General features: G+C 46.0%; 1 protein-coding gene across 1 annotated transcript in view; it reads right to left on the bottom strand.

Moving 5' to 3' along the window:
• The window catches only part of LOC140721921 (uncharacterized), a 67,730-nt gene that overhangs the window by 503 nt on the left and 43,629 nt on the right, over positions 1-23,598 (bottom strand). Inside the window, exons 5-8 of the mRNA XM_073036745.1 lie at positions 17,674-17,840; positions 10,426-10,597; positions 10,262-10,327; positions 27-322 (exon numbers count right to left, since the gene is read on the bottom strand). Of these exons, the coding sequence (XP_072892846.1) occupies positions 27-322; positions 10,262-10,327; positions 10,426-10,597; positions 17,674-17,840 (701 nt within the window). The remainder of the gene's footprint in view (positions 1-26; positions 323-10,261; positions 10,328-10,425; positions 10,598-17,673; positions 17,841-23,598) is intronic.

A 23,598-nucleotide genomic window follows, 5' to 3' on the forward strand; every position in this document is an offset into this window, starting at 1 on the left:
TGCCTCAGCTCCAAAGTCTGAATTACCTTTTCGTGGTCCATACAAGGCCCTTTGATTCGCACGACATCAGACTTCAGGGTGTTCACCTCTTCAAAGATAAAGTCGAGGGTTTTCTTAATGTCATCAATGGCGTCCCAGACTGAAACCCACCATCCTCGCGTAATTCCCCATCTCACGTGGAGAGTCTCGAACGCAGATATCCGGCGAAAGCAGCGCCGCTGCTGGACAGGAGGCGGAATTACGCGACTGCCTCCAGTCTCGCGCTCCGCGATAAGAGAAGCGATCCGGGAGCCAATTCCGTCAAAACCTTTGGGATTTAAAACTGGTGCGCGGCCATGAAAGGTAAGGGCGGGAGTTAAAGGGGAGGGGGGAGTTAAAGGGGAAGGGGAGTTAAATGGGAGGGGAGAATCGGCCAAAGTGTCCTCATCTCGCGGGCGGGGATGTTCACACATTCAGAGGTTCACGCGGTCCACACTCTTAGTCCGGGTCTGGGTTCCTGCAGAGATCTCAGTTCCTTCCTCCCGGTCTCACTGAACTGATTCCCACCCAGCCTGAAACAGATGGAGGAATAAAGATGAAATAAACAGATTACACAACAGTATCAGTTACAGGAGACTGAGGTTAATGTTTCAACAACACTCACAGACAAATATCACCAGAAAACCCGCGGATCCGCTGTTATTTTATCACATCGAACATTAACACAAACACTCACCGAATCCACACCAGTCTGGGGAGAGTCAGTATGAGGCGGCGGAGACCGGGGACAGATCGATCTGTGAGAGAGTTCCATCCTAGGTCCAGCTCCGTCAGTGATGAATTTGTACTGAGAGCGGAGCCGAGATCCTCGATACCAGAATCTGTGAGACCGACATTGTCCAGCCTGGAGATGAGAGAGAGCGAGGGTGAAGGACGCAGAGAGACAGGAGACGGTGCAAATCCTCGGTCTTTATCAGTAACACAATTACTGATCACATTAATGTTCAGTGTCAGACACTCAGTGACTGCAAACACAATCTCCCACAGTCTAGAACTTACACCAGTTTCTGTATTTTACACCCAGGGTTCCTCAGAGTCGTGGACACCAGTTTCACTCCTGAATCTCTCAGTTCATTATCACTCAGTTGCAGCTCCGTCAGTGATGGGTTTGTACTGAGAGCGGAGGCGAGATCCTCGGCACCAGATTCTGTGAGACCGACTCTCTCCAGCCTGGAGATGAGAGAGAGAGTGAGGATGACGGACACAGAGACAAAGGAGTCGGTGCAGATCCCCAGTGTTTATTAGTATCACAATTACTGATCACATTATTGTTCAGTGTCAGACACCCAGTGATTGTAAACTCAATACCCCAGTCTGGTACTTACCGCAGTTTCTGTATTTTACACTCCGGGTTCCTCAAACCCACAGACATCAGTTTAACTCCGGTATCTCCCAGCTTATTATCACCCAGGTATAGCTCCGTCAGTGATGGGTTTGTTCTGAGTGCGGAGGCGAGATCCTCGGCACCAGAATCTGTGAGACCGACTCTCTCCAGCCTGGAGATGAGAGAGAGAGTGAGGATGAAGGACACAGAGAGACAGGAGACGGTGCAGATCCCCAGTGTTTATTAGTAACACAATTACTGATCACATTATTGTTCAGTGTCGGACACCCAGTGACTGTAAACTCAATTTCCCACAGTCTGGCACTTACCCCAGTTTCCGTATTTTACACTCCGGATTCCTCAGAGCCGCAGACACCAGTTTCATTCCTGAATCTCCCAGGTCATTTTCACTCAGTAGCAGCTCCGTAAGTGATCGGTTTGTATTGAGTGCGGAAGTGAGTTCCTTGGCACCGGAATCTGTGACACCGACATGGCTCAGCCTGGAGATGAGAGAGAGCGGGGTGAAGGACACAGCGAGACAGGAGACGGTACAAATCCCCAGTGTTTATCGGTAACACAATTACATACCTCGTTAGTGTTCAGTGTCAGACACCCAGCGACTGTAAACACAATCTCCCACAGTCCCGTACTTACCGCAGTTTCTCTATTTTACACTCCAGGTTCTTTAGTGCCGCCGACACCGGTTTCAGTCCAGAATCTCCCAGTTCATTACGCCCAAGTCTAGACAAATTGATGAACAAAGTGATTCAACCCGTGTGTCTGAGGGAATTTCTCTCACTCAGATATTTCAGAAAAAATTAAACCCGTCAGTAAATCACCGGTCGGAGTTCCCATCACCGTCAATGTTCCTCACTGCCCAGCTCCAGGGTATTTACCGAATGTCAGTAAGTTTGTCTGTCAGCGTGACCCTGTAAACTCCACATATTCTGTGTCATTCACCAATAGTTAGAAACGTGTTCCAGACGTGGGAGGGTCGGGAGGGACGGGGTTGAAGGATGGGGGAAAGTCCCACAGTGAGGAAGATTTGTTAATGGGAAAGTGTCGATGGGAGATGGTGGAAGCGAACCCACCTGAGGAAAAGGGAGAGGAAGAGAGAACCTGCAAGAGGATGGTGATTGAGGAAGAGAGATCACAGAGGAGGCTGGAGGAGAGGTCCCACAGAGGAAAGAGGAGAGATCCCACATGAGGAAAGAAGAGAGATCCCAGAATAGGAAAGAGGTGTGGTCCCACATGAGGAAGGAGAAGAGATCCCACAAGAGGAAGAGGGATGGGAAAGAGAGATCCCATAGGAGGATACTGATGGGAAAAGAAATTCCAACAAGACGAGGGATTGCACGGGAGGGGTGGATCTGAACTGAGGCCCACAAACGGGAGAACAGATGCACCCATGGGGTCTGGGTATTTGGTACTGAGCACAGTCACACAGGTGGACTGATGGTGACAGTCACACGCGGGGAAGGGCAGTGAAGGACAATTTCATAATGATAATTATGTCCTTCTCATAGGGACAGTCCGCTGACGATCTCTTGTCCTTCACTGGGAAGGGTGTGTGAAACTCTGACCAACCTGCTGCAGTCACGGCCATTCCCGTGATTTACTACCATTAAACAAATGGCCATTGTTTACTAATCTAAAGTCTCCACACCCCTTAACAACGAAACACAGAAACCTCTCATCCTTGGGGAAATACGGACCGATCCCCTGGTCATTTTACACAATTCTTCACAATCGGATTTACTACAACTTTGCCAAAATCACAATGGAAGTTTCACAGTTCAGAGTGAGCGATAAATCAAGTTACCTCAAATCCTGGCACTTGTGCAGCCCGGGTCCCAGCCGCTGGATTCCTTCACACTGAATGTGGCTGCCAGCCAGATCGAGGTTTATTATTGTATCACAGAATCCGATGACATGGGACAGGACCGCGCAGTCAATCGGGGTCAGTGACATTTCACTGAATGAAAGATTTTCCACAGATCCCAGTGTAGCCTGAGCCAGTCCACGATTCTGAGACTCAAACAGGAAGTGCAAGGTGTTCAGGAGGCTCCTTTTACCAGCTTCGTTCTTCGCGTTTCCAATCTGGCGTTTAACCTCCTCCTTCACCCAGTCAATCACCCGGCAGGTTGTTTGATGAAGAAATGGACCCAGAAACTCCTCCAGGCCCCGAGCTGTCATTGGGGAGGAGAACCCAGCAACAAAACGCAGAAATACCTGAAATCGCCCATCTGTCGTGTTGTGGGCTTCAGTGAGGAATTTCAGGATATCGCCGGGATGTAGAGTCAGGAATTGTGCGACTGCAGCTACAAACTCTTGGATGGTGAGGTGTGGGAATGTGTACACCACGCTCCGGGCAGAATCTTCTCTCTCCAAAAGCTCCATCAGGAACATGGACAGGAACTGGGAAGGCTGCAGATTGTAGTTGATCAAATCTTCACCCGTAAACACAATCTTCTTCTCGGACACTCCTCTGAAGGCCATCTGGCCAACCCTGAGTAACACTTCACGGGGGTTCTCAATTTCACGGCCGTGGTTTTTCAGGATGTTGTAGATATAGTAGGAATAGAGTTAGCTGATGGTCTTGGGAACTCGCTGCGGGTCCCTGACTCTTTGTGTGAAGAAGGGGCCCAGTGCCAGAGCGAGGATCCAACAGTAGGAGGGGTTGTAGCTCATGGTGTACAGGATCTCGTTCTCCTTCACGTATTTGAAAACAGCTTCTGCCACCGTCTGATCATCAAAATATCTCATGAAATATTCCTTCCGTTCCTCACCAACAAATCCCAGGATTTCAGCCCAGATGCTGATCTCTGACTTTTCCAATAAATGTAACGCAGTAGGGCGGGTGGTCACCAGAACTGAACACCCTGGGAGCAGCTTGTGTTGGATTAAACTGTACACAATGTCCGACACTTCACACCACCACTCGGGATCTGGGCACTGGTGCTTGGGTTCTGTGTCCCTCCGACTGTCAGCAAAATCGAGTCTGTGTTTGAATTCATCAAAAACCATCACAAATAAACAGTAAACCCTCTGGGTTCTTCCACACCTCTCTCAGTACATTCCCAAAGTAAGGATATTGATCCAGAATCAATTCCCTCAGATTTATTCTACAATTAATGGAGTTTAAATCTCGGAATTTGAAAAAGAATACAAAATGGAATTGTTCGTATATTTTCCCTGTGGACCAGTCATAAACAATCTTTTGTACCATTGTTGTTTTCCCGATCCCCGGGACTCCGGCCACTGCTGCCGAACATCCTGAAGTTCTTTTCATTTCTTCCCGAAAACTATGTGAGTAACGATTCTGAAACAGATGAGCAATGTGGATTTTCTCCAAGTCTTTGCAGAGATGTTTCTGTCCCCACTGCTCGTTGTCTCTGCCTCTTGACAGCAGTTCATGTTCCACCAGTGTCCGATCTCGAACAGTAGAAATGACCGTGAGCTCAGCGTATCGATCAACCAGCTTGAAAACCTTCACCTTCTCCCTCATCAGGATCGTGTTCACTCTTAGTTTTTCAGTTTGTTCCCGCAGAGTCTCCATGCGTTTCTGTCGAACATCTGAGGAAATAGGCTGTCAATGCCTGATCTGATGAACATGGAACAATCGCGTATTTCCTCAAAAAGAAAACTTATTGAAGAGATTGTTTGGAGCTCAGAGACAGAGTGTCTGAAAATGACTGATGGCACAGAAACATTTCTGATCTGATTTACTTTCGCTATTAAAGCGTCCACTCGCCCCTCCGTTTGTAATCTCCTGATTCCCCGGTGTTCCACCGAGCACCAAGTGCACACGTGATTCTGGAGAGGAGAGTGTTGTGTGGAGCGGGTGGATTCACTGCTCAGCTTCTGTTGAACTGTGCAACACTGCAGAGGGTAACAGTGGAGGGGGGCAATGGACAATTTAGTTCATTTTTTTCTCATAACGGATCTGATGTTGCTGATAGTCCTTTCGGTTTAAGCTGTCAGGACTGAGCCACAGAGTTTTCATTTCGCAGCCGAGCGTGTCACGGTGTAACACACCGTGCATTATGTGTTAATAGATTTGCTGATGACACAAAGGTTGGAGGTGTTGTCAATGTTGTGGAGTGATGTCAAAGGGTACAGCAGGACATTAATAGGATGCAAAACTGGGCTGAGAAGTGGCAGATGGAGGTCAATCCAGTTAAGTGTGAAGAGGTTCATTTTGGTAGGTCAAATATGATGGCAGAATATAGCATTAATGGAAAGACTCTTGGCAGTGTGGCGACTAAATTCTTAAGACACTCAAAGCTGCTGCGCAGGTTGACTCTGTGTTTAAGAAAGCATGCGGTGCATTGGCTTTCGAACACCGTGGAACTGAGTTTAGGAGCCGAGAGGTAATGCTGCAGATATACAGGAACATGGTCAGTCTTCATTTGCAATGCCTTGCTCAATTCTGGCCGCGTCACTGCAGGAAGGATGTTGAACACATAGAAAGGGTGCAGGGGAGATTTACGAGGATGTTGCCTGGACCAGGGAGCATGCCTTATGAGAATAGGTTGTGTGAACTCGGCCTTTTCTGCTTGGAGTGACAGAGGATGTGAGGTGATCTGATAGAGGTGTATAAGGTGATGAGAGGCACTGATCACGTAGAGAGTCAGAGGCTTTTTTCCCAGGGCTGAAATTGCTAGCATGAGAGGGCACAGTTTTACGGTGATTGGATGTAGGTACAGAGGAGATGTCAGGGTTAACTTTATTACACGGAGAGTGGTGAGTGCGTGGAATAGGCTGTCGGCGATGGTGGTGGAGGTGGATATGATAAGGTCTGTTAAGAGAACCTGGACAGGTAAATAGAGCTCAGAGAAATAGAGGACTATGGGTAACCCTAGGTACTTTCTCAGGTGGGGACATTTTCGACATAGATCTGTGGGCCGAAAGGCCTGTATTGTTCTGCAGGTTTTCAATGTTTCTATGTTTCATAATGGACCCGATACTTTTGACAATCATTTAAGTTTAAACAGTCAGTACTGACCCACAGAAAAGGAACATTATTTTTGTTTCATTTTCCAGGCTGAACCAGTCGCGATGTAACACACCCCGCTCTACTCTATAGTCTCTTATTCTCCGAGGAGCTGGTACATGAACGCAGGCTATACACACCTACCACACCTCTACAGTCTCCTCTGCTCCAGGGAACTTGTACATGAATTCAGGGAATTCCCTGATGTTTCCCAGTACAGTAGGAACTGAAAAGGATGGCAGCAGTAATAGGGGACTCTATAGTCAGAGGGACAGGTAGGCGATTCTGTGGACATTAAAAGGGACACAGATGGCACTTTGTCTCCCAGGGGCCAGGATCCGAAATGTTTCTGGGCACGTCCACAATATGCTGAAAAGAGAGGGTGCGCAGCCAGCGGTCATGGCGCATATTGGTATCAATGACACTGGAAGAAAAAAGAGGAGGTGGTCGTGAAGGAAGCTGAGAAGCTGGAACTCATCGTAATCTCGGGATTGTTGTCTGTTTCACACGATAGTGAACGTAGGAATAGAATGAGGCGGCAGATAAATGCGCGGCTGAAGAATTGCAGCGGGGGGCAGTGATTCAGGCTTTTGGATAATTAGGAAAACCTCTGGGAAAGGCGTGCCCTGTCCAAAATGGATGGGTTGCACGAATACGAGGGGGACCAATATTACTGCGGACAGATTTACTGGAGCTGTTGGGAGTGTTTTAACATGGCAGCGGTGTGGGAACCAGGATGATAGAGCTGAGGGTGCGCCAAGAAGCTTAAGAGTAGATGATAGGTGTAACATGAATGTAAGGAAGGAGAAGCTCATGATTGGGTTGAAATGCAGACAGATCGAAGTGTTGAAATGCACCACACAGGTAAAATTCAAAAGGGCGCAGATGCAGAACTGAATGCGTTGTATTTAATGCGCGTAGCATTCGGACCAAGGCGGACGAACCCTTGGTGCAATTATATATTGGGCGCTTTGATTTTGTGGGCGTCACTGAGTCGTGGCCATAGTTGGGACCTCAAGACCACAGGACATACTTTGTATCGAAGGACAGGCAGGGCGACTCAGGCGGTAGTGTGGCTCTGTTGATTCGTGATGGAATTACATCTTTAGAAAGACGTGATATGGGGTTTAATCCTTGTTTAATCTTTGTGGGTGAAGATGTGAAATTGCAAAGTTGAAAATAAACATGATGAGAATTATATATAGGCCTCACAATAGTAGCCAAGAGGAGGGGTTGAGATTGAAAAAGGAGCTGGAAGAGGCATGTAATAATGGTAATGACACTATTGTAATGGAGGACTTCAATATGCAAGGGGAATAGGAAAATCAAGCATATTTAAAGTGTTGGCTCGCAAGAGAGGGAATTTATTGAATACCAGCGTGATAGCTTTGCAGAGTATCTTGTGCTTGCGACTACTCAGGAAAAAGCTATCTTAGATTGGGTGTTGTGTAATAACCAAGATGTTAATAGGTAGCTTAATGCAAAGGAACCTTAGGAGGCAGTGATAACAAAATGATGGAATTCAAACAGCAATTTGAGAGTGAGAAGCATAGCTTACATATATCAGTAGCGCAATGCTATAAAGCGAATTACAGAGACATGAGAGAGGAGCTCTGCCAGGTGGATTAGAAAGGATACTAGCTGGAATAACGGCAGAACATAGATGGCTGAAGATTCTGGGAATAGTTCACAAGGTGCAGCATAGATAGGGTCCACAGACGAAGACGTTCTTAAGCGGCAGGGGTAGGAAACGGTGATTGACAAAGAAAGTTAAAGACTGCATAAAGCCAAGGAAAGGGCATATATAAGGTTTCAAAAGTGAGGGAAATTTGGATGAAAGTAAACGTTTTAAAATCTAACACAAGGCAACTTAACAAGCTATAGGAAGGGAAAAGATGATACATGAGGGCAAGCAAGCCAATAATATAAAGCAGGATAATAAACATTTTCTCAGTAATATAAAGAGTAAAAGTGAGTTGAGAGTTCATATTGAACCATTAGAAACGATGTTGGTGAGATAGTAATTGGGGACAAAGAAATTTCAGATAAACTTAATGGGTACTTTGCATATGTCTTCACTATGGAAGACGTTAGCAGTGTGCAGTGGTCCTTAAGTAGCAGGCAGTAGCATTGAGTGTCATTGCTATTACAAAAGAAAAAGTACTCGGCATACGAAAAGGTCTTAAGTTGGATAAGTCACCAGGGCATGATGGATTACGTGCCAGAGACCTGAGAGCGGTTTCTGGAGAGATAACCGATGCATTGGTCATGATCTTTCAAAATTCACTTAATTCTGACATGGTCCCGGAGGACTGGAGGATTGCAAATATCACTCCAGTCTTTAACAAGAGTGGAAGGCAAAAGAAGGGACATTATAGGCCAGTTAACCAAACCTCGATGGTTGGGAAAATGTTGGAATCTCTTATTAAGGTTGAGGTTTCGAGGTACCTAGAGACTAATGACAAGATAAGTCAAAGTCAGGACGGTTTCTGTAAAGGGAAATCATGCCTGGTAAATCGGTTCTTCGAGGAAATAACAGGAATGGTGAACAAAGGAGAGTCAGTGGGTGCCATTTACTTGGATTTTTAGAAGGCATTTTATAAGGTGCCACATATGAGACTGCTGAACAGGATAAAGTCCTATTGCTTTACAGGAAAGATACTGGCATGGATAGAGGAATGGCTGACAGACAGGATACTGCGAGTGGGAAGAAAAGGGGCCTTTTCTGGTTTGTTGCCTGTGACCAGTGGTGTTCTTCAGGGTCAGTATTGGGACCGCAGTTTTTCACATTGTTTGATCAATGATTTAGATAACGGAATTGATGCCTTTGTGGCAAAGTTTGCAGATGATATAAAGATAGGTGGAGGGATAGGTAGTGCTGAGGAAGCAATGCGATTGTACCAGAAAGAAGACAAATTGGAAGAATGGGCAAAAAAGTAGCAGATGAAATAGAGTGTTGGGAAATGTATGAAAATGCATTTTGGTTAAAGGAACAATAGTGCGGACCATTATCTCAATGGGAGGAAGGGCCAAACACCAGAGGTGCAGAGGAACTTAGGAGTCCTCCAGCAAGATTCACAGAAGGTTCATTTACAGGTCGAGTCTGTAGCAAAGTAGGCAAATGCAATGTTGGCATTTATTTCAAAGGGAATCGAATATAAAAACAAGGAGATAATGCTGAGCCTTTATAAGACTGTAGTCAGGCCACACCTGGAGTATTGTCAATAATGGTGGAACCCATATCTCAAACTGGATGTGCTGTCATTGCAGAGAGTCCAGAGGAGATTCACGATGATGATTCTGGGAATGGGGGAGGGGGGTTAACATATGAGGGGCGTCTTGGCAACTTTGGGCCTGTAATCACTGGAATTTAGCGGAATGCGGGGGTGGGGGGTGGTGGTTGGGATTCTCTTTGAAACCAACTGAATGTTGAAAAAGCCAGATAGCGTGGATATGGACAGGATGTTTTCTGTGGTGGGCGTATCCAGAACTGAAAGGCACAACATCAAAATTGAGAGGCAAGCCTTTACGACAGGTAAGGAGGATTATTGTTGCCAAGGAGTAGTGAATGCTGGAATGCTGTGCCACAGACTGCAGTGGAGGCCGTGTCCATGGGTATATTTATGGCAGAAGGTCTTGATTGGTCAGGGCATCAAAAGATATATTGAGAAGGCAGGTGTATGGGGTTGAGTATGGGGTTAAATTTCATAGATGTCTCCAGGTGCACAGCCGAGGACCCGGACGGTACAAAGTGTTCTGAAAATTACAGATGGTTACATGTCCTCCAGCCACTGCAACAAAAATGTCTCCCATGTTTAGACAGTCTCTAATCATATCACTAAAGATATATTCAGACTCTCAGAGTGAAAGAAAGACTTTGAGATCTCCGTTCCTTCGCTTACCTTTCAGACGCGTGGGCACTTCAGATAAACCCCGCTCAGTGTCCATGTGGGCGAACTGGCCGTCACCTGTCCAAATAGATTAACCTGCATGAAGTCTGTTCTTTGTAATACTGTAAATTCATTAGCATTTACATCTGTAACACATAGTGTATTGTTCACCGTACCACGTTCCCGTATTTCATTCAATATTCTGCTCAGCTTCGGTAAATGATGATGTAGTTTCACAAAGGATTCCCACATCACCCTCCGGGCTCCGGTGCCCTTCTCCATCACCAGATCCAGGAGGAGTTTGGAAGCGCCCGCTCGGTTTCCCTTCTCCGCGAGCTCAGTCACGCTCTGTAATGAACAATGGGGAATATATTGAGGAGCGGAGGGATGGGTACAAATCTACCCTGAGCATGGACTGTCCCAGCACTTTCTGCTCGACACCGATCGCTAACAGTCATTGAAGTGTTCATAGCGGGAGAAAGAATTTAAAGAAGCGAGAGGTGTCAGTCCGGACATTCTGAGCCACAGATTGTGCAGTAATTATCACTTAGCAATGTTTAAGCGGAGCAGACATAGGGTGAGTGAGCCAGAGATAGTGTGTTGAATTGAGGCTTCGTGTCAGAGACGGTCCAGTGAGGCTTTAGCTAGAATTTGGGTAATATTTTAGCTCCCGTTTTTACTGTTTGAACAGTGGGATTGCCAGGCAGGATAGTGGAATGTTCTTCCTACAGGATGTGGCAAGACAAGGAGAAATCCAGTGTTCCTGACAAGTACAACTGGAAGAAGTGCATCCGACTGCAGCTTATTACAGACTGTGTTAAGGAACTGGAGCTGGAGCTGGATGAAACCGGGATCATTCAGGAGGCTGAGAGGTTGACTGACAGGATGTACAGGGATGGAGCTATACACAAGGGGCAGGACTCAGGTAAGTGGGTGACTGTCAAGAGGGGTAAATCAGAATATGTCACTGCAGAGAACCCCTCTATAACAGAACAAATTTTCTGTTTCCGGGTATGACCTAGAAGAGAAAAGCCATGTCGATTATACCTCTGGCACTGAGTTTGGTTTTGTGACTCAGAAGGACTGAGAAGAGTGAGCTGCATTAACAGGGGGAATTCTGCGGTTAGGAAAACAGACTGGGGATTCTGTTGCCGACAACAAGATTTCTGGATGGTGTGTTGTCAAGCTCGGGGACCTCTCGCATCGAGTCTGAAACTTTCTTAACGGCAAGGTGATTCGCCGGATGACGTAAGAGCAGGAAGAGTGAGGAGCTCCTGCAATGTGAGTTCATGGATGCTAAGCCAAAGGGCAGGACCCCCAGGGTTGTGTGCTCAAGATTGCTATCCGCACCAGGTACTAGTGAGGCCTGAGGTAGGACGATAATACAGTCTAACGTGTGGCTGATGAGATGGTGCATGACTGAGTGCTTCAGATGTTGGGATGATCGGGCTCCCTTCCAAGGAATTTGGGACTTGGACAGACGTGATGGTTTTGCACTCGAATTGGAGGGGGACTGGTTCCCATGGGGGAAGGTTTGTTAGCGCTGCATAGGGAGTGGGGATGCGTTAAACATGAGCAGGGGAACGAAGAACCGGAGTGGATAATGCAGCGGTTGTGTGGGAAAGTCACGAAGCTAAAGGATGAGCATCGTGAAGCTATTTTTTTTCCGAAATCCGTACTATTTCAATCTAAAGAGTGTTGTAGGAAAGGAAGATGAGCTTCACGCATGGATCAGCACATTGAATTACAGGATGGCGACTATTGATGTGATTCGGTTGGACTTGGTGAGGACTGGCTTTTCAGCATTCCAGGGTTCTGTAGCGTTAGACATGATTCAACAGACCGGGCCGGATTACAGAAGGAGCGGTCGCTTAAGGGAAAATATCACTGCATTGCTCAGACTGGACAGACTGGAGAGCTCATCTATTGAGCCTACATGGGTGAAACTGAGCAATAAGAGAGGAACAACCAGGTTAATGGGATGACATAGTGCATCACCCAATAGTTACTGGGACTTAGAGGATCAAATTTTCAGAAGGATTACAGACAGTTGCAAGAAACATCGGCTTCTGATGGTAGGTACTGTTAACTGTCCATTTATTGGCTGTGACATCCACATTTTAAAGGGCCCGATGGGATTGTGTATGTCAAATATGTCCAGGGAAGTTTCCATAATCAATACATTGCCGTCGTGCCTGTAAACAGCACATACTGGAATTCTATCAGGGTACAAGATACGGCAGGCGACAAGCATGTGTGCAGGGATCTGCTGATCAAAATGCCATTAGTTTAAAGATCATTATGGGCAAGGATGTGTCTGCCCCTCGGGTTAAGAATCCAAATTGGAGAAAGGTCAACTTCAGTAGCATCGGAAGGGATCTGACGAAAGGGATTGGGACTGGTTGTTTTCTGGTATCAGATGTGTTTGGTAGGTGTGAGGCTTCCAAAACTGATATTTTGAGAGTACAAAGTTTGAATGCATGAATGACCACAAGTACAGATTGAATCTTACTGACAGAATAAAAGGCAAGGGTAACATATTCTGGGAACCTAGGTTTTTGAGAGATATTGAGGCCCCGAGCGCATCATAAGTACAGGTTCGAGGGATCAGATGAGGCACTTGATGAGTAAAAGAAATGCAAGAGTTACTAAAGTAAGAAATCAAGAGGGCTAAAGTACGGCATGAGTTTGCGCTAACAGACAAGGGAAAGGAGAATACCAAACTCTTCATCAAATATATTCAGAACAAAATTGGTCCTCTTGAAGTTCAGAGTGGGCCTTTATGCATGAAGATGAGAAAAAGTGGGGAAGATTTTAAATTAATCTTTTGCATTTATATTTAGTCAGCAGGCATATAGAGTAGTTAGAGTGAGGCAAATCAGCAGTGAGATCGCGGACTCTATACAGATTACAGAGGAGGAGATATTTACTGTCTTCAAGCAGGTTAGGGCAGATACATCCCTGGGGCTTTGCTTTGTCCCTCGTTTGAGGCTAAACAGAGATTGCAGGTGCTTCAGTAAAGATATTTTAAATGTTTGATGCGGAAGTATTGGAGGATAGGTAATGTTGTTCTGCTACTTGAAAGTCTGTAAGAATAAGCCAGGGAATTACAGGCTGGTGAGACTGACACCAGTGATGGGAAAGTTACCGGCAGGTACTCTAAGGGACTGAATATGAGCATTTGGATGGGCAAGGATTGATTAGGGATAGTCAACACGGATTTGTGCCTAGTAGATCCCATTTAACCAACCTTATAGCTTCTCGAGGAATTTACAAGCAAGTCATGAAAACAAGTTAGTGGATGATGTCTACAGGGATTTCAGGCGAGGCCATTGACAAAGTCCATCATGGGAGCTTTGTCAATAAGATTTAAGTCGCTTGGCATTCATGACATGAGAGTATGCTAGTTTAGATATTGGATTCACGAGAGAAGCTAAGAGTGGCAGCAGAGACTTGCTTCTCTGACTCTATGACTAGAGGTGTGCGGCAGGGATCTTGTTGTTGCCTGTCATATGTATCAACGCTCTGGATGATAACGTTCTAAACTGGGTCAGCAAATCTGGATGACACCAAGGCAGTGACAGCGAGAAAGGTGGTCAGAGATTGCAGTGGGACGTTGAACAGTTTAGAAATTGTGGAATGTAGATTGGGAGACAGAATTTAATGAAGACACGTGTGAGGTGTTGTACTTTTTGAGGATAAACCACGATAACACTAAGACATTGAGAGGTAGGACATTGAACAGTGCGGTGAAACTGAAGTGTCTGGGAATTCAGATGAAAAATCTCTTGAAAGTGTTGTCGAAGTTAGATGGCGTTGTAAAGCCTTTAGGACATGGGTCTTCATAAATCAAAATATTGAATACAGAAGTTGGGATATCATGTCGAAATTGATGTAGCACAGGCTAATTTGAAGCAATTTGTGCACCTACCTCTCGAAAGGATATCAATAAAATTGAACGTGTGCAGAACACATTTAAAGATTGTTGTCTGGACTTGAGCATCTGCGATCGAGGGAAAGTGTAAATAGGTTAGGAAATTATTGCATGGAATGTAGGAGAACCAGGAGAGATGTGATAGAGGTATACAAGTTCATTAAAGGCATAGACAGAGCAAGTGCGAAAAGGCATTTACAACTGAGGTTGGGTGGGACTGGAATTAGAGGTCATGGGGTAACGATGACAGATGAAAGGCAAAATAACTATATAACAATTGCAGCACGGAAACTGGACATCTCGACCCTTCTAGTCCGTGCCGAAAGCTTACCCTCACCTAGTCTCACTGTCCCGCACTCAGCCCATAACCCTCCATTCCTTGTCTGCCCATATACCTATCCAATTTTACTTTAAATGACAATACCGATCTTGCTCTACCACTTCTACTGAAATCTCGTTTCATGCTACCATTCTCCGAGTCAAGAAGTTCCCCCTCGTGTTACCCTTAAACATTTGCCCCTATCTCACAACTCATGTCCTCTTGTTTGAATCTCCCCTGCTCTCAATGGAAAAAGCCTATCCGCGTCAACTCGATCTATCCCCTTATTATTTAAAATATGTCTATCAAGTTCCCCCTCAACCTTGTACGCTCCAAAGAATAAAGACCTAATTTGTTCAGCTTTTCCCTGTAACTAAGGTGCTGAAACCCAGGTAACATTAAGGTAAATCTTCTCTGTACTCTCTCATATTTTGTTGACATCTGTCCTATAATTAGGTGACCAGAACTGTACACAATACTCCAAATGTGGCCTTGTACAATTTTAAAATTACATCCCAACTCCTATACTCAATGTTCTGATTTATAAAGGCCAACATACCAAAAGCTTTCTTCACCATCCTATCCACGTGAGTTTCCACCTTCATTATGCACCATTATTCCTAGATCACTCTGTTCTACTCCATTCTTCAATGACCTACCATTAACCATGTATGTCCAATTTGGATTATTCCTACCAAAATCTAGCACCTCACACTTACCAGCATTAAACTCCATCTGCCATCGTACAGACTACTCTTCTAACTGGCCTAAATCTCTCTGCAAACTTTGAAAACCTACTTCATTAGCCACAACGCCATCTACCTTAGTATCATCTGCATACTTACTAATCCAATTTACCACCCCAACATTCAGATCATTAATGTATATGACAAACAACATTGTACACAATACAGATCCCTGAGGCACACCACTAATCACCGGCCTCCAACCTGACAAACAGTTATCCACCACTACTTTCTGGCATCTCCCATCCAGCCACTGTTGATTCCATTTTACCTCTTCAATATTAATACCTAACGATTGAACCTTCCTAACTATCCTTCCGTGCGGAACCTTGTCAAAGGCCTTGTCTAAGAATACTTTACATTAATTTACCCTCCACTGACGTCAAACTGACAGGCCTGTAATTGCTCGGTTTACTCTAAGAACTCTTTTAAAACAATTGAAACGCATGAGCAATACGCCAATCCACCGGTAACATCCCCGTTTCTAATGAGATTTGAAATATTTCTGTCAGAGTCCCTGCTAGTGAATATCCTGTCAGGACCCAGAGATTTATCTACTTTTATATTCCTTAAAGGCGCCAGTACTTCCTCCTCTTTAATCGTCATAGTTTCCATAACTTCCCTCTTGTTTCCCTTACCTTACACAATTCAATATCCATCTACTTAGTGAATACCGAAGAAAAGAAATTGTTCAAAACCTCCCCCATCTCTTTTGGTTCTACACATAGTTGTCCACTCTGATTCTCTAAGGGACCAATTTTGTCCCACACTATCCTTTTGCTATTAATATAACTGTAGAAACCCTTCGGATTTATTTTAACCTTACTTGCTAAAGCACCCTCGTATCTTCTTTTAGCTTTTCTAATTTCTTTCTTAAGATTCTTCCTACATTCTTTATATTCCTCGAAAACCTCATTTACTCTATGCTGCCTATATTTATTCTAGATATCTCTGTTTCTCCTAACCGTTTCCAACATCCCATGTGTCTCTCAAACGTTGAATCTTGCCTTTCAACCTAAAAGGAACATAAAGATTCTGTACCCTCAAAATTTCACCTTTAAACGATCTCCATTTCTCTTTTACATCCTTCCCATGAAACAAACCGTCCCAATCCACTTCTTCTGAATCCTTTCGCATCTCCTCAAAGTTAGCCTTTCTCCAATCAAAAATCTCAACTCTGGTTCTAGTCCTAACTTTCTCCAGAATATGAAGGGGAATTTTTTCACTCAGAGGTTGCTGAGGGCGTGGAACGTGCTGCCATCGGAATTAGTCGATGTACATTCGATTTGAACATTTACAATCTGTTTGGATAAGTTCATTCAATGGGGGAGTTATGTGCGTCTCCAGACCGAGTTCAGATCAATGTCAATAAGCTGGTAATAGGTCGGTGTGGACGAGATGAGCAGAAGAGTCTGTTGCTGTACTGTAAAGTTTGATGACTATGGGTAGGTCAAAGTATGGCAGGGTCGCTGTTGATTTTCCCTGGGGTAACTGCTGGTGATCCCCAGCAGGTTTACACTTCCCTGCCGGGATCAGAGGGAGATGGGGAACAGTGTCAGCCTACGGCTGGGAATTGGCAGTGAGGAGCAGACAGCAAATTCAGAACTATTGTGCCTGTGTGACAGACCAAAGCCAACTGGTGGTAATGTTGATTAAGAGGTTTGGATTGAAATTGTCAGCTGCCTCACGTGGAATGTGGTGTTCAGTATGGTGCGTGGCTCTTCACTAAAATTCAATCTGGGTGGCATTAGGTGAATGCACTCCAGTAGCACAAGGACCATTTGTAATTCGGTGTTAGCTATTCTAATGCTGCACTTCCAGGTGTTAACAGTATATGCTGTAGTAATTACAAACTCAGATTGGAATAGTCACAAGAAACAGAAGGTAACAGAAACATGAGGCATGTTCGGATATTGATCAAAAAAGGGTCAGTAGTTCAAATGAGAGACGATAATCAGTGTGGCCTGGTCAAATGCAAATCAGGGTGAAAGTAGACTCGAGAAATGAGATGAGAAATAGCTCACTATATATTTGATTTGTGGGAATCCCGTGGGTCATCAGGAGAACACAGATTGGTGAATAGGCATTAAGGTTGAACACTGGGAACCTGATCTGATACCAAAAACAGTGATGTAAAGTGGTCCCGTATCCACTTGCAATATCCGTCAAGTGACATTTTACTAAAGTCACCTGTCAATCATTGTCTGTATCCTAACCCGTCTAAAAATGAATGTGTTCCGACAATTGGATAGAGGATTGTATTGGTGAATATAGGTTCAGTGTTTCCGCAGATGTAAACTCTTTTCTTGATGTTAACCCCAAGCATTGCAGGATTGTCATAGCCCAATGGTGCCGTTGTGCCTGTTCTGTCGGTCTGTGATTGATTCAGTAGAATCTACACTGAATCTATGTTCCTTCCACTTACGTGATACTCCCGCTCATTGAAATGATGATCATGTGTTAACATGAAGCCGACTCCCTCCACGCCCTCCTCAATCGCCTGCTCCAGTCGCTCCGTGTAGAATCTCGTCAAACCGGAACAGGTGGTGATCCTCAGAATTTGACAGGAAGGCGGAGATTGCAGAGTCAGATCTGTAGTCAGTCACAGAACATAAAATAGTAGAGTGCACCATGCGTATGCCAACACGATGCCGTTTAAACCAATCCCATCTTCAGGAACATGGCCAATGTCCGTCTGTTCCCGCCCTCTCAGATGCTGCTGGGTATCTGTTTCCAGTCCCTCCCTCGGCAGCACATTCCAGACATTGATTACTCTCTGTGGAGAACATGCATCCTAAAGCCCCCTTAAACTTTACCCTCTAACCATAAGCATATTCCCTCTGGGATTTGTGGTGAAACTCGTCTGCACCCTGTCCACACACTCATATCATTCTCGTGATGTGGTTACCAGATTTGTGCACAAAACTGAAAATGTCTCTTAACCAAAGTTCATCCAGTTATTGCCCATCTGTAACAAATACCTCAACTTATCGTTGGCACACTACCAACTGTGTTGCCACTTTCAGGGAGCTGCGTATATCCATCACAAGACCCGTCCGTACATCAATCTTATTAACGCTTCCCGCATTCACCGTGCACATCGTTGCGAACTTGACCTCCCAAAGTGCAACTTCTCACATTTGCCCTAATTACCTGTACCTGGTGATTCTCTGTTCATATTTCTACAGTGTTTGTAATTGGAACCAACACTTTGACAACAGTCCCAAATTTAGTGAACTCCGCCAACTCTGTAAATCGACGAATCATTCCACTCATGGAGTTTTGCATCATAGTTCATTATTGATTTATTTACATCACACACGGCGCATGGTGAAACAGTGAACCTTGCGGACTCTACTGGTCACAGACCTTCAGCCAGAATAATGCTTCACCAGTCCTGACTCTTTCTTATGTGCCCAAGACATCTCTGAAATCAATGAACAAATTCTCCGATTAAGATGCCTCTAACCGAAACGTCGATAGTTAATTTCTTTCTACAATACTACCTGACCTGCTGAGTTCCTCCAGATTTTGTACGCTGCCCTCTCTGCTTATCATTTTGTTTTTCTTTAATCCTGTTCGCCAATGTCATTTCAGTAGCCACCACCACCCACCCCTGATTCCCTATTTAAAATTTCGGTCACAGAAACAGACACCGGGAAACTATCCTCACCTCCATTGTGCAACAACCCGAAAATCCGGGGAGAACTCACCATTGCCCTTCCAAAAGAGAAAGCAACATTTGTTTCAACCACTGGCTGTTGAAGGCATATCTCACATCAGGATGTACCAAATACTGACAGAAATTCTGTCTGTTCCCTGGACTGTTACCTTGCTCGCTGCTGTATTCCTGTCTGAGTTCCGCCCACACCCTCATGGTAGCGGAGTGATTCGACCATCTCCTTGTTAGATACCTGCGCTGGAGCTAGTGAATTGTTCCAGTGCCCAAGGTCGCTTTATCAGTCAGATCAATGACCCCGCTTGATGGTACTTTCTCTCTGCCCCTTAATCGATGAAGTTTATTCCTCTGAACTATTGGTGATTTGACCTCACGTGTACCAGAAGGACAGAGCTTTAATGACAATGAGCCCAATGAACATACCTGTGTCCATTCTGACTTTGGTTGAGTGTCATCCTCTTGTTTGCCGTCCGGGTGGAAGAAAGCCCCGCCTGCTGGCAATGACCTGAAATTACACAAATAAAACAGAGTGCGACCTTTACTCTGCCCTTGATAATTTAAAACACTTTTGTAAGGTCATTGCTCACTCTCCTACATTCCAGGGAGTAAATGGAGATTGGAACAAATTCTTCCAACTGTAGACAAAGTTCAAGAAGATAGCAAGAACATATAAGGAAACTCTCTTAACGAAGCGTTGCATTGAAGCTGAAGAAACCAACAAAATTGGAAAAAAAAACAAGAGATCTGTTGAAGAAAATTAGAGAAATCAAAGGAACATTTCATGTAGAATGAGTATAGGAAAAAACATCGGAAGCTGAATTATTCTCACCTTAATTCCCCAAGAATATTATGGCAACGTGGATACTGTGTGCCGTGTCTTACAAGTTGCCCCTCTCACTGTCCTACGTGGATCTCTCATAACCATGGCAACACACAATGCTGGAGGAACTCAGCAGGTCAGGAAGCATCCATGGACAGTCAATGTTGTGGACCGAGTCCCTTCATCAGGACTGGAATGGAAAGGGGAAGGAGCCAAACGATTGACTGATTTGGAAGGCACGGCTCGTTGTTCTGTGAGAAACGGTGTTCAGGGTCTCTGTGTCCGTGCACTGTCCTTGCACATTCTTCTGAACAGGGAGCGGCCGTTCTGCTGAAATCAAATCCAGACCGGTTCGACAAGACACTGGTGTTCAAATGTGAAGGAAGTTTAATATGTTATTTAAACCTTTCTGCTACATGGCGCGATGTAAAGAACATTACCTGTAGACTCCAAGGAGACTGCACTTTATTTTTCCATAGATGCTGCCCTGTTTGCAGACTTCTTTTGGCATTCTGTGTCTGCTTCTCGGATTTCCAGCATCTGCTGATCTTCTCTTGTTTCAGAGAGATCGGTGCCGGGTGAGATATTTCGCATGTCACTACCGGGGTAAAAGATGCTTTCTGCTCGCACTGGTTAGAGACAACCCTGGAGAGTATTTGTGGTTGACGGCAAAGACCTCGTTTGTCTGAATCCATTTGGACAATAACTGACTCGTTAACATGAACACGTCAGGACTCCCTCCTCCCACTAAATTCACTCCCGATCCCGACCGAAGCGGAGCCTCGCTGTAAATGCTGAATACTGGTACAGAATCATAGACAACACTTACCTCTGATGTTGTAACCGGACAGTTTTCAGTGTGGTCCGGGGAAATCAGTCTGACTACCCGGGTGACCGACAATGTTCCTGCACCGGTGTTCTCACCCTGTACGGAGAGTTGAGTCGGAGCTGCTGCTCCCGAGGCCACTCGGCTGTGATGTGTCCGTCGCTCATCAGATTGACAGGGCCGGGTGAGCCGGGGTAGAGCTGGACGGCCGCGGTCCGGGTCACACTAACTCTCACTGGCTCAGGACGGGTCTGACAGCGGGAGGAGGCGGGAGTGGGATCATGTAGCAACCCTAAAGAGGAAACAAACAGGCTGCGTTAACCTTTCTGTCCGGATTTCCATGGAAATCGTTTTCTTTCACCGCAACCAGTGGGGTGGAGTTTCTCTGTTTGGCTCAGCGAGTCCCAGGCTATGAATTTGATCCAGCCTGGGTTCTGCGAGAATCTGAGATCCGCCTTCTGTGTAAGAAAGACTGCCTGAAATGGATAGAGTTTCAGCTGAAACTCCCCTCACTTGTTCAGGTACAGGGAGCGTACTTTCTGCTGCAATTAAACCAAACGCATACAACTATATATGTAAGATGGAAATACAATAATCTCTCAATGATAGAGTTAATAAATGAATGTTAGTGAATTCCCCTGAATCGAGAAATCCTGAGAAAATCTTGGAACAGATTTATTGTACGCGACCCGGGGTTCAATGTCTGGAGGAGACCGGATTCAGATGGAGAAATGGAGAACATCCGGCATGGAACGGGTTAAATTGGCGCAGGGTCAGTCCCGAGGCGACCTATCCGCCGAGCAACCACAGTCTCTCCTGCCTCCTTACTTTCTCCTTTCACCAAGCTTACTCAAATTTCACCCAAGTTCTCTGCGACTAGAAATATTGAGAGAAGTGATTTCAGAAAGCCATTAAAGGATTTGGGCCGAGTTCAGAGGAATAGGGTCCTTTTGTTCTGAGAAATATTTAAGCTGATTTCATTCCACGCCAGACAGCATCGGGGCGGAGCTCGCAGAGCAAAGTGGAGATCAAGTTCACAGCTTGGAATTTATTTCACAAAGAACACCTCCCCGGGGGTTGTAATGAAATATCACGGAATACACAGCAGTCCGTCCAGAAAATGTTTTCAATCATCAGAAGCTGAACGCAGCCTCTGCGGTTCCTTTCTGTATTTCCCACCATCCCCCACTCGCCGAACAATTTCAGGCCTGGTTCAGGTTGTTCTTCTGTGTGGGGCCGATCTACGACTGTTGCAACCCGCCGATGTCACTGTTCATCCCATTAGCGTCTCCCACAAGCTCATTGAGAGGCCGGTCACAGGGCGCAAATCAGGATCCAGACTGCTTCATTTAGTTTAATTCAGGAACTTTTTGTTCCTTTGCAGAAAACTGAAGTCTCAACAGACTCAGATGTGACCCAGATGGCCCACGTGACCCAGATGGGCCAGATGTGACCCAGATGGCCCACATGACCCAGATGGGCCAGATGTGACCCAGATGGCCCACATGACCCAGATGGGCCAGATGTGACCCAGATGACCCAGATGGGCCAGATGACACAAATGGGCCAGATGTGACCCAGATGACCCAGATGACCCAGATGGACTAGATGTGACCCAGATGAGCCAGATGGGCCAGATGTGACACAGATGACCCAGATGGACCAGATTTGATCCAGATGACCCAGATGACCCAGATGGACGAGATGTGACCCAGATGAGCCAGATGGGCCAGATGTGACACAGATGACCCAGATGGACCAGATTTGATCGAGATGACCCAGATGACCCAGATGGGCTAGATGTGACACAGATGGCCCCGATGAGCCAGATGGGTCAGATGTGACCCAGATGACCCAGATCACCCAGATGGACCAGATGTGATCCAGATGACCCAGATGGGCCAGATGTGACACAGATGGCCCAGATGACCCACATGGGCCAGATGTGACACAGATGGCCCAGATGAGCCAGATGGGCCAGATGTGATCCAGATGACCCAGATGACCCTGATGGGCCAGATGTGACCCAGATGACCCAGATCAGCCAGATGGGCCAGATGACCTAGATGGGCCAGATGTGACCCAGATGACACAAATGGGCCAGATGTGACCCAGATGGGCCAGATGTGACCCAGATGACCAAGATGGAGCAGATGACCCAAATGGGTCAGATGTGACCCAGGTGGCCCAGATGGGCCAGATGGGCCAGATGTGACCCAGATGACCCAGATGACCCAGATGGACCAGATGGGCAAGTTGACCCAGATGGGAGGCGATGGGCAGGCAAGGAGTAAGATAAGAGAGGGAAAATGGGATGAGGTCTGTTGAAGGGCGGGGGGGGCGGGGGGCATTACCAGAAATTCGAGTAATCGATGATTATGACATCAGATTGGAGGCAACCCAGACCGAATATAATGTCTTGTTCCACTAACCTGAATGGGGCCTTATCGCGATAGTAGAGGATCTTCTGGCGGACGAAGCACAGGTGCTCGGCGAAGCGGTCTCCCAACCTCCGTCGGGTCTCAGCGTTAAACAGGAGGAACAGCAGGAGCACCGGACACAGTACACCATCCCAACATCCTCACCAGAGAAGCGTCGCCTCACCTGGAAGGACTGCTTGTGGTCCTGAATGGTAAAGAGGGAGGAGATGTAGGGGCGGGTGTAGCATTTGCTCTGCTTCCGAGGATAAGCCCCAGGAGGGAGATCAGTCTGATTTCTGTGCTGGTGGCGAAGGCTGTTGGGGTGGTGAAACCTATCCCGGGTAGGGTGGCGGGAGGCTGTTGGGGTGGTGAAACCTATCCCGGGTAGGGTGGCGGGAGGATGGGGTCAGAGCAGACGTGCACGGTATGGAAGAGATGCGGTTGAGGGCAGCGTTGATGGTGGAGGAAGGGAAACCTCTTTCTTGAAAAAGGAGGACATCTCCTTCGCTCTGGAATGAAAAGCCTCATCCTGAGATCAGATGTGCTGGGGACGGGGGAACTGAGAGAAATGCATCGCGATTTTACAGATAACAGGATGGGAATAG

Source organism: Hemitrygon akajei, unplaced genomic scaffold, assembly GCF_048418815.1.
Source record: "Hemitrygon akajei unplaced genomic scaffold, sHemAka1.3 Scf000064, whole genome shotgun sequence".
NCBI classification, from domain to species: Eukaryota; Metazoa; Chordata; class Chondrichthyes; order Myliobatiformes; family Dasyatidae; genus Hemitrygon; species Hemitrygon akajei.